Raw genomic sequence first — 14,159 nt, forward strand, 5'->3', positions numbered from 1 at the left:
GACACGGAGGGCACTGCCAGGCCGGGCCAGTCCACGGAGGGCAAGGCCAGGGGGGGTCAGGCCCCGGAGGACAAGGCCATGCCGAGCCAGGCCCATGAAAACAAGGCCAGGCATCGCCAGGCTCATGAGGGCAAGGCCAGGCTGGGCCCCGCACCAGAGGGCAAAGCCAGGAGGGGCCAGGACGCGGAGTGCAAGGCCAGGCAGTGCCAGGGCCCGGAGTGCACGGCCAGGCCATGCGAGGCCTCAGAAGGCAAGGACAGGCCGGACCAGGCTGGGCAGGGCCAGACCCCGGAGGGCAAGGCCAGGCCGGGCCAGGTCGGGGAGGGCAATGCCAGGCCGGGCCAGGTCCCGGAGGGCAAGGCCAGGCCGGGCCAGGTCGGGGAGGGCAATGCCAGGCCGGGCCAGGTCCCGGAGGGCAAGGCCAGGCCGGGCCAGGTCGGGGAGGGCAATGCCAGGCCGGGCCAGGTCCCGGAGGGCAAGGCCAGGCCGGGCCAGGTCGGGGAGGGCAATGCCAGGCCGGGCCAGGTCCCGGAGGGCACTGCCAGGCAGGGCCAGTCCAGGTCTCTTACTTACAGTCTCTAGCCAGGCCAGGTCTCTGACTCATGGTCTCTGACTCATGGTTTCTGATGAGTCATGGTCTCTGCTGCCTCATGGTCACAGAAGACTCATCGTCTCTGCTGACTCATTGTCTCTCCTGACTCTTGGTCTCTGCTGACTCATGGTCTCTGCTGACACATGGTCATGCCCCGGAGTGCAAGGCCAGGCTGGGCCAGGCCCTGGTGTGCAAGTCCAGCCCACGCCCAGCTCCGCAGGGCTTTCCACAATATAAATTTCCGGCAAGCCGAAAAGATGATGGAGACCATGGACCAGGGTGACGTGATCATCCGACCAAGCAGCAAGGGCGAGAATCACCTCTCAGTGATCTGGAAGGTCGGTGACGGCATCTACCAGCACGTGGAGGTTCGAGAAGAAGGCAAGGAGTATGCCTTCACCCTGGGAGCCACCCTGTGGATCGACAGGGAGCAATTTGAAGACTTGGACGAGATCATTGCCCGCTTTGTCCAGCCCATGGCGTCTTTTGCTCAGGACCTTCTGAACCACAAGTATTATCGGGACTGCAGTGGTGGGGACCGCAAGAAATTAGAGGAGCTGCTCCTCAAAACTAAGGAGCAGAAGCCCCCCTTCCTCCCTTATTTCATCTGTGCCTGCAAGGAACTGCCCGGCAAGTTCCTACTGGGATACCAGCTCGCGAGTAAACCCAGGATAGAATATGTAACATTGACTCCAGAAGGATTCCGCTATTGTGGCCAAATCTTCCCAACTGTGAATGGACTTTTTAGATGGTTTAAGGATCATTACCAAGATCCTGTACCAGGTATCACCCCCAGCAGAAGCAGCAGCAACAGCAGCAGGACTCGGACACCTGCCTCTATCAATGCTACTCCAGCCAACATCCACTTTGCGGATCTCACACGGGCTGCGACCGCTCTGCCTCAGAGCATGACCTCACAAACGTTCAGGCCATTGATGCTGTGAGCGGCCAAGGACAGAACCACAACGCCAGCCCCCGCCCAGTGGGCCTCTAGCCAGTACGGCTATGGTGGCAGCGGAGGAGGCAACAGCACTTACCATGTGTTCCCAACACCGGCCCAGCAGCCAGTGGCCACACCACTAAGGACCCCGAGCTACTCCTACACAAGCCCAAGCCAACCCATCGCCACACCACAGTACCACCAGCCACAGGCCAGCACCACCCCCGAGTTTACCCAGGCCCAACCCCAGCCTTCATTCAGCTCCCGACAATGGCAGCAGCAGCCGCCCAATTCCAACAGCCATGCAGCCTCACCTGGCGGAAGATGGCAGAACAGTGGCTACAGGAAGCTCAAGGAACTGAAGAACAAATTCAAACCTTCAGTTGTTATACTTAAGGATGCTTTTGGCAGAATAATAAACGATCCAGGAAGTATTCAAAGCAAATGGAAAACACCTCACAGGGGCTTAAAATCTTCACAGGGGATAAACGTAGTCAACTCATAGGAGGATACACACCTCACAGGAGAATGAACACCTCAAAGGGGGTAAACACCTCACACGGCATAAGCACCTAACAGGGGGGTAAACACCTCACAGGGAGGGAGCGTAAACACCTCACGGGAGATAAAAACGTCACAGGAGGATACACACCTCACAGGAGTATACACACGTCACAGGGGGGTAAACACCTCACGGTGGACAAACACCTCACAAGGCGTAAACAACTCATGGGGGATAAACACCTCACAGGAGGATACACACCTCCCTGGGGGATAAACACCTCACAGGGGGATAAACACCTCAAAGGAGGATAAAGACCTCACAGGGGGTAAAAAAACTCACGGGGGATAAACACCTCACAGGAGAATACACATCTGACAGGGGGGTAAACACCTCACAGGTGGATAAAAAACTCACAGGATTATAAAAACCTCACAGGGGTATAAACACCTCACGGGAGAATAAACACCTCACAGGATGATAAATACCACACAAAGGGATAAACACCTCACAGGGGGTAAACACCTCACAGTGGGGTAAACCCCTCAAGGTGGATAAACACCTCACAGCGGTAAAGACCTCACAAGGAGAGGGGGTAAACTCTTCACAGGGGATAAACTTAGTCAACTCATAGGAGGATAAACACCTCACAGGAGGATGAAAACTTCAAAGGGGGTAAACACCTCACAGGGCATAAGCACCTAACAGGGGGGTAAACACCTCACAGGGAGGGAGAGTAAACACCTCACGGGGAATAAACACATTACAGGGGCCTAAGCACCTCACAGGGGGTTAAAGCCCTCAAGGTGGATTAACACATCACAGGCGTAAACACTTCACAGGGAGAGGGGGTAAACACGTCACAGGGGGAAAATACCTCACAGAGTGGTACACACTTACAAGGGATAAACACCTCACAGGGGCGACAAAACACATCACAGGACGATAAACACCTCACAGGGGGTAAACACCTCACAGGTGGAAAAAATTTCACAGGGGGATAAAAAGCTCACAGGGGGTAAACACCTGACAGGGGGATAAACACCTCAAAGGAGGGTAAACACCTCACAGGGGGAAAAAACCTCAAAGTGGGTAAACACTTCACAGGGGTTAAACAACCCACGGGGGTTAAACAACTCACAGGGGCATAAACACCTCACTGGAGGATAAACACCTCAAAGGGGATAAACACCTGACAGGGGGTGAAACACCTCACAGGGGATAAACACTTCACAGGGGGATAAACACCTCATAGGTGGATAAACACCTCTCAGGAGGATAAACACCTCAAAGGGGATAAAGACCTCACAGGTGGATGAACACCTCACAGGTGGATGATCACCTCACAGGATGATACACACCTCAAAGGGGGTAAACAACTAACAGGGTATAAGCACCTCACGGGGGGGGGATAAACACCTCAAGGCAGGGAGCGTCAACACCTCATGGGGAATAAACACCTCACAGGGGCTAAACAACTCACAGGAGGATACACACCTCACAGTGGGATAAACACCTCACAGAGTGGTACACATCTTACAGGGGATACACACCTCACAGGGGGGTAAACACCTCAAGGGGTTTTAGACACCTCACAGGGGCTTAAAATCTACACAGGGAATAAACTTAGTCAGCTCATAGGAGGATAAACACCTCACAGGAGGATGAACACCTCAAAGGGGGTAAACACCTCACAGGGTGTAAACAACTCACGGGGGGTAAAGAGCTCACAGGGGCATAAACACCTCACAGGAGGATAAACACCTCACAGGGGGGGTAAATACCTCACAGGGGGTAAACACCTCAAAGGGGGTAAACACCTCACAGGGAATAAACACATCACAGGGGGGTAAACACCTCATAGGTGGATAAACACCTCACAGGAGAATAAACACCTCACAATAGGATAAACACCTCAGAGGGGGTAAACACCTCACAGGGGGGTAAACCCCTCAAGGTGGATAAACATCTCAAAGGGGTAAACACCTCACAGGGAGAGGGGGTAAACACCTCACAGGGGGCAAACACCTAACAGAGTGGTACACACTTTATAGGGGGTAAAAACCTCACAGGAGGATATAAACCTAACGGGAAGATAAACACGTCACAGAAGGATTAAAACCTAACAGGAGGATAGACACCTCACAGGGGGTAAATACCTCATAGGGAGTAAAGACCTCAAAGGGGGCATAAACAAATCAAAGGAAGATAAACACCTCACAAGGGGTAAACAACTCATGGGGGATAAACATCTCACGGGAGGATACACACCTCACAGGGGAGTAAACACCTCACAGGTGAATAAACACTTCACAGGGGGATAAAAACCTCACGGGGGGTAAACACCTGACAGGGGAATAAACACCTCACAGGAGGATAAACACCTCACAGTGGGGAAAAACCTCAAAGGGGGTAAACACCTCACAGGGGGTAAATAACTCACGGGGGGTAAACAACTCACAGTAGGATAAAAACCCCAGAGGAGGATAAACACCTCAAAGGGGGTAAACACCTTTCAGGGAATAAACACCTCACAGGGGGTGAAACAACTCACAGGGGATAAACACCTCACAGGGGTATAAACACCTCACAGGACGATAAACACCTCAAAGGGTATAAACACCTCACAGGGAATAAACACCTCACAGGGGGGTAAATACCTCACAGTGGGTAAACACCTCAATGTGGGTAAACATGGCACAGAGGATAAACACCTCACAGGACGATAAACACCTCACAGGGGGATAAACACCTAACAGGGAATAAACACCTCACAGGGGGGTAAACACCTCATAGGTGGATAAACAGCTCTCAGGAGGATAAACACCTCAAATGGGGTAAAGACCTCACAAGTGGATGAACACCTCACAGGTGGATGAACACCTCACAGGATGATACACACCTCAAAGGGCTTAAACAACTAACAGGGGTTAAGCACCTCACGGGGGGATAAACACCTCACGGCAGGGAGCGTAAACACCTCACGGGGAATAAACACCTCACAGGGGGTGAAACAACTCACAGGAGGATACACACCTCACTGTGGGATAAACACCTCCGAGAGTGGTACACATCTTACAGGGGATACACACCTCACAGGGGGGTAAACACCTCAAGGGGGTGTAAACACCTCACAGTGCCTTAAACTCTTCACAGGGGATAAACTTAGTCAACTCATAGGAGGATAAACACCTCACAGAAGGATGAACACCTCAAAGGGGGTAAAAACCTCACAGGGCAAAAGCACCTAACAGGGGGGTTAACACCTCACAGGGAGGGAGTGTAAACACCTCACGGGGAATAAACACCTCACAGAGGTGTAATCCCTCAAGGTGGATTAACACATCACAGGCGTTAACACCTCACAGGGAAACGGAGTAAACACCTCACAGGGGGCACACACCTCACAGAGTGGTACACACTTAGAAGGGATAAACACCTCACAGGGGCGATAAACATCTCACAGGACGATAAACACCTGACAGGGGGTAAACACCTCACAGTTGGATAAACACTTCACAGGGGTTTAAAAACCTCACAGGGGGTAAACACCTGAGAGGGGGATAAACACCTCACAGGAGGGTAAACACCTCACAAGGGGGGAAAACCTCAAAAGGGGTAAACACCTCACAGGGGGTAAACAACTCATGGGGGGTAAACAACTCACAGGGGCATAAACACCTCACAGGAGGATAAACACCTCAAAGTGGATAAACACCTCACTGGGGGAAATACCTCACAGGGGATAAACACCTCATAGGGGTATAAACACCTCACAGGAGGATAAACACCTCAAAGGGGATAAACACCTCACAGGGAATAAGCACCTCACAGGGGAGTAAACCCCTCACAGGGGGTAAACACCTCAAAGTGGATAAATACCACACAGGGGGTAACACCTCACAGGGCATAAACACCTCACAGGGGGGTAAACACCTCATAGGTGGATAAACACTGCTCAGGAGGATAAACATGTCAAAGGGGGTAAAGACCTCACAGGTGGATGAAGACCTCACAGGTGGAAGAAGAGCTCACAGGATGATACACACCTCAAAGGGGGTAACTACTAACAGGGGATAAGCACCTCATGGGGGCGATAGACAACTCAAAGGGAGGGAGCGTTAACACCTCATGGGGAGTAAACACCTCACAGGGGCTAAACACCTCACAGGAGCATACACATCTCACAGTGGGATAAACACCTCACAGAGTGGTACACATCTTACAGGGGATATACACCTCACGGGGGGGGGAACACCTCAAGGGGGTGTAGACAGCTCACAGAGGCTTAAAATCTTCACAGGGGATAAACTTAGTGAACTCATAGGAGGATAAACACCTCACAGGAGGATGAACACCTCAAAGGGGGTAAACACCTCACAGGGTGTAAACAACTCACGGGGGGTAAACAGCTCACAGGGGCATAAACACCTCACAGGAGCATAAACACCCCACAGGAGGATAAATACCTCAAAGGGGGTAAACACCTTTCAGGGAATAAACACCTCACAGGGGGTGAAGCAACTCACAGGGGACAAAAACCTCACAGGGACATAAACACCTCATAGGAAGATAAACACCTCACAGAGTGGTACACATCTTACAGGGGGATAAACACCTCACAGGAGGATAAACATCTGAAAGGGGGTAAACACCTCAAAGGGGATAAACACCTCACAGGGAATAAACACCTCACAGAGGGGTAAACACCTCACAGGGTGTAAACACCTCAAAGTGAGTAAACACTGCACAGGGGATAAACACCTCACAGGGAATAAACACCTCACAGGGGGGTAAACACCTCATAGGTGGATTAACACCTCTCAGGAGGATAAACACCTCAAAGGGGGTAAAGAACTCACAAGTGGATGAACACCTCACAGGTGGATGAACAACTCACAGGATGATACACACCTCAAAGGGAGTAAACAGCTAACAGGGGATAAGCACCTCACGGGGGGGATAAACACCTCAAGGCAGGGAGCATAAACACCTCATAGGGAAAAAACACCTCACAGGGGGCTAAACAACTCACAGGAGGATACACACCTCACAGTGGGATAAACACCTCACAGGGTGGTACACATCTTATAGGGGATACACACCTCACAGGGGGGTAAACACCTAAAGGGGGTGTAAACACCTCACAGTGGCTTAAACTCTTCACAGGTGATAAACTTAGTCAACTCCTAGGAGGATCAACACCTCACAGGAGGATGAACACCTCAAAGGGGGGTAAATATTTCATAGGGAATAAACACCTCACAGGGGGCAAACAGCTCCCAGAGGGGGACACACTTTACAGGGGGGAAAAACGTCACAGGACGATATAAACCTCACGGGAGGATAAACACGTCACAGAAGGATTAAAACCTAACAGGAGGATAGACACCTCACAGGGGGTAACACCTCACAGGGAGTAAAGACCTCATAGGGGGAATAAACACCTCAAAGGACGATAAACACCTCACAGGGGGTAAACAACTCATGGGGGATAAACATCTCACAGGAGGATACACACCTTACATTGGGGTAAATACCACACATGTGAATAAACAATTCACAGGGGGATAAAAACCTCACAGGTTGTAAACACCTGACAGGGGAATAAACACCTCACAGGGGGGAAAACCTTAAAGGGGGTAAATACCTCACAGGGGGTAAACAACTCACAGGGGCATAAACATCTCACAGGAGGATAAACACCCCAGAGGAGGATAAACACCTCAAAGGGGGTAAACACCTTTCAGGGAATAAACACCTCACAGGGGGTGAAACAACTCACAGGGGATAAACACCTCACAGGGGTATAAACACCACACAGGACAATAAACACCTCAAAGGGGATAAACACCTCACAGGAGGGTAAACACCTCATGGGGGGAAAAAACTCAAAAGGGGTACACACTTCACAGGGGGTGAACAACTCATGGGGGATAAACAACTCACAGGGGCATAAACACCTCACAGGAGGATAAACACTTCAAAGGGGATAAACACCTCACAGGGTGGTAAACCCCTCACAGGCGGTAAAAATCTCAAAGTGTGCAAACACCGCACAGGGGATAAACACCTCACAGCGGGGTAAAGACCTCAGGGGCAGATAAACACCCCATAAGAGGATATACACCTCACAGGGGGTAAACAACTCATGGGGGATAAACATCTCACAGGAGGAGGCACACCTCACAGGAGGATAAACACCTTACAGGGGGACAAACACCTCACAGGGGAATAAACACTTCAAAGGAGTATAAACACCTCACAGGGGTTAAAAAAACTCAAGGGGAATAAACACCTCACAGGAGGATAAACACCTCACAGGGCAGTAAACACCTCACAGGGGATAAACACCTCACAGGGGGATAAACACCTCACAGGGAATAAACACCTCACAGGGGGATAAACACCTCACAGGGAATAAACACCTCACAGGGTGGTAAACACCTCATAGGTTGATAAACACCTCTCAGGAGGATAAACACCTCAAAGGGGGTAAAGACCTCACAAGTGGATGAACACCTCACAGGTGGATGAACACCTCACAGGATGATACACATCTCACAGGGGGTGAAACAACTCACAGGAGGATACACACCTGACAGGGGGGTAAACACCTCATAGGTAATAAAAACCTCACAAGGGGGTTAACACCTCACAGGGAGGGAGCGTAAACACCTCACGGGGAATAAACACCTCACAGAGGGGTAAATCCCTCAAGGTGGATTAACACATCACAGGCGTTAACACCTCACAGGGAAACGGGGTAAACACCTCACAGGGGGCACACACCTCACAGAGTGGTACACACTTACAAGTGATAAACACCTCACAGGAGTGATAAACACCTCACAGGACGATAAACATCTCACAGGGGGTAAACCCCTCACAGGTGGAGAAACAATTCACAGGGTGATAAAAACCTCACAGGGGGTAAACACCCGACAGGGGTATAAACACCTCACAGGAGGGTAAACACCTCACAGGGGGGAAAAACCTCAAAGTGGTAACACGTCACAGGGGGTAAACAACTCACAGGGGCATAAACATCTCACAGGAGGATAAACACCTCAAAGGGGGTAAACACCTTTCAGGGAATAAATAACTCAAAGAGGGTGAAACACCTCACAGGGTATAAACACCTCACAAGGGGCAAACACCTCACAGTGTGGTACACACTTACAAGGGATAAACACCTCACAGGACGATAAACACCTCACAGGGGTTAAACACCTCACAGGTGGATAAACAGTTCAGAGGGGGATAAAAACCTCACAAGGGGTAAACACCTGACAGGGCGATACACACCTCACAGGATGGTAAACACCTCACAGGGGGAAAAACCTCAAAGGGGGTAAACCCCTCACAGGGGGTAAACAACTCACGGGGGGTAAACAACTCAAAGGAGCATAAACACCTCACAGGAGTAAAAGCACCTCACATGAGGATAAACATCTCAAAGGGGGTAAACACTTTTCAGGGAATAAACACCTCACAGGGGGTGAAACACCTCACAGGAGGATAAACACCTCAAAGGGGATAAACACCTCACAGGGGGGTAAATACCTCACAGGGGGTAACACCTCAAAGTGGATAAACACCGCACAGGGTGTAAACACCACACAGGGGGTAAACACCTCAAAGGGGGTAAACACCTCACAGGGCATAAACACCTCACAAGGGGGTAAACACCTCATAGGTGGATAAACACCTCTCAGGAGGATAAACACCTCAAAGCGGGTAAAGACCTCACAGGTGGATGAACACCTCACAGGTGGATGAACACCTCACAGGACGATACACACCTCAAAGGGTTTAAACAACTAACAGGGGATAAGCACCTCATGAAGGCGGTGGAAGAAACACCTCAAAGGGAGGGAGCATAACCACCTCACGGGGAATAAACACCTCACAGGGGGTTAAACAACTCACAGGGGGATACACACCTCACAGTGGGACAAACACCTCACAGAGTGGTACACATCTTACAGGGGATACAGACCTCAGAGGGATGTAAACACCTCAAGGGGTGTAGAGACCTCACAGGGGCTTAAAATCTTCACAGGGGATAAACTTAGTCAACTCATAGGAGGATAAACACTTCACAGGAGGACGAACACCTCAAAGGGGGTAAACACCTCACAGGGTGTAAACAACTCACAGGGGGGTAAATAAATCACAGGGGCATAAACACCCCACAGCAGGATAAACACCTGAAAGGGGGTAAAAACCTTTCAGGGAATAAACACCTCAAAGGGGATGAAACGCCTCACAGGGGATAAACACCTCACAGGGGATAAACACCTCACAGGGAGATAAACACCTCACAGGAGGATAAAAACCTCAAAGGGGTTAACAATCTCACAGGGAAAAAAGAACTCACAGCGGTGTAAACACCTCAAAGGGGGTAATCACCTCAAAGTGGGTAAACACTGAACAGGGGATAAACACCTCACAGGGAGTAAACAACTCACAGGGGGATAAACACCTCAGAGGGGAATAAACAACTCACAGGGGGATAAACACCTCACACCGGGATAAACACCTCACACTAGGATAAACACCTCACAAGGAATAAACACCTCACAGGGGGGTAAACACCTCATAGGTGGAGAAACACCTCTCAGGAGGATAAACTCCTCAAAGGGGGTAAAGTCCTCACAGGTGGATGAACTCCTCACAGGTGGATGAACACCTCACAGGAGGATACACACCTCAAAGGGGGTAAACAACTAACAGGGGATAAGCACCTCACGGGGGGGGATAAACATCTCAAAGGGAGGGAGCGTAAAGACCTCACGGGGAATAAACACTTCAAAGGGAGTGAAACACCTCACAGGGGGATAAACACGTCAAAGGAGGATAAACACCTAACAGGGGTTAAAAAAAACTCAAGGGGAATAAACACCTCACAGGAGGATACACACCTGACAGGGGGGTAAACACCTCACAGGTAATAAACACCTCACAGGGTGGTAAACACCTCACGGGAGATAAATACCTCACAGGGGGATAAACACCTCAGAGGGAATATACACCTTACAGGGGGGTAAACACCTCACAGGGGGTAAACAACTCACAGGAGGATACACACCTGACAGGGGGGTAAACACCTCACAGGGAATAAAAACCTCACAGGGGGGTAAACACCTCACAGGGGATAAACACCTCAAAGGGGATAAACACCTCACAGGAGGGTAAACACATCACGGGGGTGAAAACTCAAAAGGGGTACACACCTCACAGGGGGTGAACAACTCACGGGGGATAAACAACTCACAGGGGCATAAACACCTCACAGGAGGATAAACACCTCAAAGGGGATAAACACCTCACAGGGAATAAACACCTCAGAGGGTGGTAAACACCTCACTGGCGGTAAAATTCTCATAGTGTGTAAACACCGCACAGGGGATAAGCACCTCAAAGGGGAGTAAACACCTCACAGGGGTAAACACCTCACAGGGGGGTAAAGACCTCAGGGGCAGATAAACACCTCATAAGAGGATATACACCTCACAGGGGGTAAACAACTCATGGGGGATAAACATCTCACAGGAGGAGGCACACCTCACATGTGGATAAACACCTCACAGGGGGACAAACACCTCACAGGGGGATAAACACTTCAAAGGAGTATAAACACCTCATAGGGGTTAAAAAAACTCAAGGGGAATAAACACCTCACAGGGGTGTAAACACCTCATAGGTTGATAAACACCTCTCAGGAGGATAAACACCTCAAAGGGGGTAAAGACCTCACAGGTGAATGAACACCTCACAGGTGGATGAACAGCTCACAGGATGAAACACACCTCAAAGGGGGTAAACAACTAACAGGGGATAAACATCTCACGGGGCAGATAAACACCTCAAGGCACGGAGTGTAAACACCTCACTGGGAATAAACACCTCACAGGGGACTAAACAACTCACAGGAGGATACATCCTTCACAGTGGGATAAACACCTCACAGAGTGGTACACATCTTACAGGGGACACACACCGCACAGGGGGGTAAACACCTAAAGGGGGTGTATACACCTCACAGTGGCTTAAACTCTTCACAGGGGATAAACTTAGTCAACTCATAGGAGGATAAACACCTCACAGGAGGATGAACACCTCAAAGGGGGTAAACACCTCACAGGGCATAAGCACCTAACAGGGGGGTAAACACATCACAGGGAGGGAGCATAAACACCTCACAGGGAATAAACACCTCACAGGGGGCTAAACACCTCACAGGGGGGTAAACCCCTCAAGGTGGATAAACACATCACAGGGGTAAACACCTCACAGGGAGAGGGGGTAAACAACTCACAGAGGGCAAAAACCTCACAGAGTGGTACACACTTACAAGGGATAAACACCTCACGGGGGGATAAACAACTCACAGGACGATAAACACCTCAGAGGGGGTAAACACCTCATAGGTAGATAAACATTTCACAGGGGGATAAAAACCTCACAGGGTATAAACACCTGACAGGGGGATAAACACCTCACAGGAAGGTAAACACTTCACAGGGAGAAAAAACCTCAAAGGGCGCAAACACCTCACAGGGGGTAAACAGCTCACAGGGGGTAAACAACTCACAGGGGCATAAACACCTCACAGGAGGATAAACACCCCACAGGAGGATAAACACCTAAATGGAGTAAACACCTTTCAGAGAATAAACACCTCGCAGGGGGTGAAACACCTCACAGGGGATAAACACCTCATAGGGGTATAAACACCTCACAGGAGGATAAACACCTCAAAGGGGATAAACACCTCACAGGGAATAAACACCTCACAGGGGGGTAAACACCTCACAGGGGGTAAACACCGCACAGGGGATAAACACCTCAAAGTGTGTAAACACCTCACAGGGGGAAAACACCTCACAGGGGGTCAACACCTAATAGGTGGATAAACACCTCTCAGGAAGATAAACACCTCTAATCGGGTAAAGACCTCACAGGTGGATGAACACCTCACAGGATGATACACACCTCAAAGGGTTTAAACAACTAACATGGGATAAGCACCTCACGGAGGGGGGGAATAAACACCTCAAAGGGAGCAAGCGTAAACATCTCACGGGGAATAAACACCTCACAAGGGCTAAACAACTCACAGGAGGATACACACCTCACAGTGGGATAAACACCTCACAGAGTGGTACACATCTTACAGGGTATACATACCTCACAGGGGCGTAAACACCTCAAGGGGGTGTAGACACCTCACAGGGGCTTAAAATCTTCATAGGGGATAAACTTAGTCAACTCATAGGAGAATAAACACCTCACAGGAGGATGAACACCTCAAAGGGGGTAAACGCCTCACAGGGTGTAAACAACTCACGGGAGGTAAACAAGTCACAGGGGCATAAACACCTCACAGGAGGATAAACACCCCACACAGGAGGATAAACACCTCAAAGGGGGTGAAACACCTCACAGGGGGATAAACACCTCACAGGGGGATAAACACCTCAAAGGGGTTAAATACCTCACAGGGAATAAACAACTCACAGGGGGTGAAACACCTCACAGGGGGATAAACACCTCACAGTGGATAAACACCTCAAAGGGGGGTAAACACCTCACAGGGGGTAAACAACTCACAGGGGGATAAACACCTCACAGGAGGATAACCACCTGAAAGGGGGTAAACACCTCACAGGGAATAAACACCTCAGAGGAGGGTAAACAACTCACAGGGGGATAAGCACCTCACACGGGGCTAAGGGAATAAACACCTCACAGGGGGTTAAACACCTTACAGGGGATAAACACCTCACAGGGGGATAAACACCTCACAGGAGTATAAACACCTCACAAGAGGATAAACACCTCACAGGGGGTAAATACCTCACAGGGGGGTAAACACCTCAAGGTGGATAAACACCTCACAGGGGTAAACACCTCACAGGGAGAGGGGGTAAACACCTCACAGGGGGCAAACACCTCACAGAGTGGTACACACTTTACAGGGGATAACCACCTCACAGGGGGTAAAAAACTCACAGGAGGATATAAACCTCACGGGAGGATAAACACGTCACACAAGGATTAAAACCTAACAGGAGGATAGACACCTCACAGGGGGTAAACACCTCACAGGGAGTAAA

General features: G+C 50.2%; 1 protein-coding gene and 1 pseudogene across 1 annotated transcript; one reads left to right on the top strand and one right to left on the bottom strand.

The window, feature by feature from the left end:
- Positions 1-243: 243 nt before the first annotated feature.
- On the bottom strand, positions 244-669 carry LOC102867408 (glutamine-rich protein 2-like). Its single transcript, XM_006901129.1, has 2 exons — positions 659-669; positions 244-538 (listed from the first exon to the last, which is right to left on the bottom strand). The coding sequence occupies exons 1-2, from the start codon at positions 667-669 to the stop codon at positions 244-246; spliced, it is 306 nt and encodes a 101-aa protein (XP_006901191.1).
- Positions 670-741: 72 nt separating this feature from the next.
- LOC102867818 overlaps positions 742-14,159 on the top strand; it is a 16,954-nt pseudogene continuing 3,536 nt past the window's right edge.

This window comes from Elephantulus edwardii, unplaced genomic scaffold, assembly GCF_000299155.1.
Source record: "Elephantulus edwardii isolate Elephantulus edwardi_28Jun2011 unplaced genomic scaffold, EleEdw1.0 scaffold00308, whole genome shotgun sequence".
Taxonomy (NCBI): domain Eukaryota; kingdom Metazoa; phylum Chordata; class Mammalia; order Macroscelidea; family Macroscelididae; genus Elephantulus; species Elephantulus edwardii.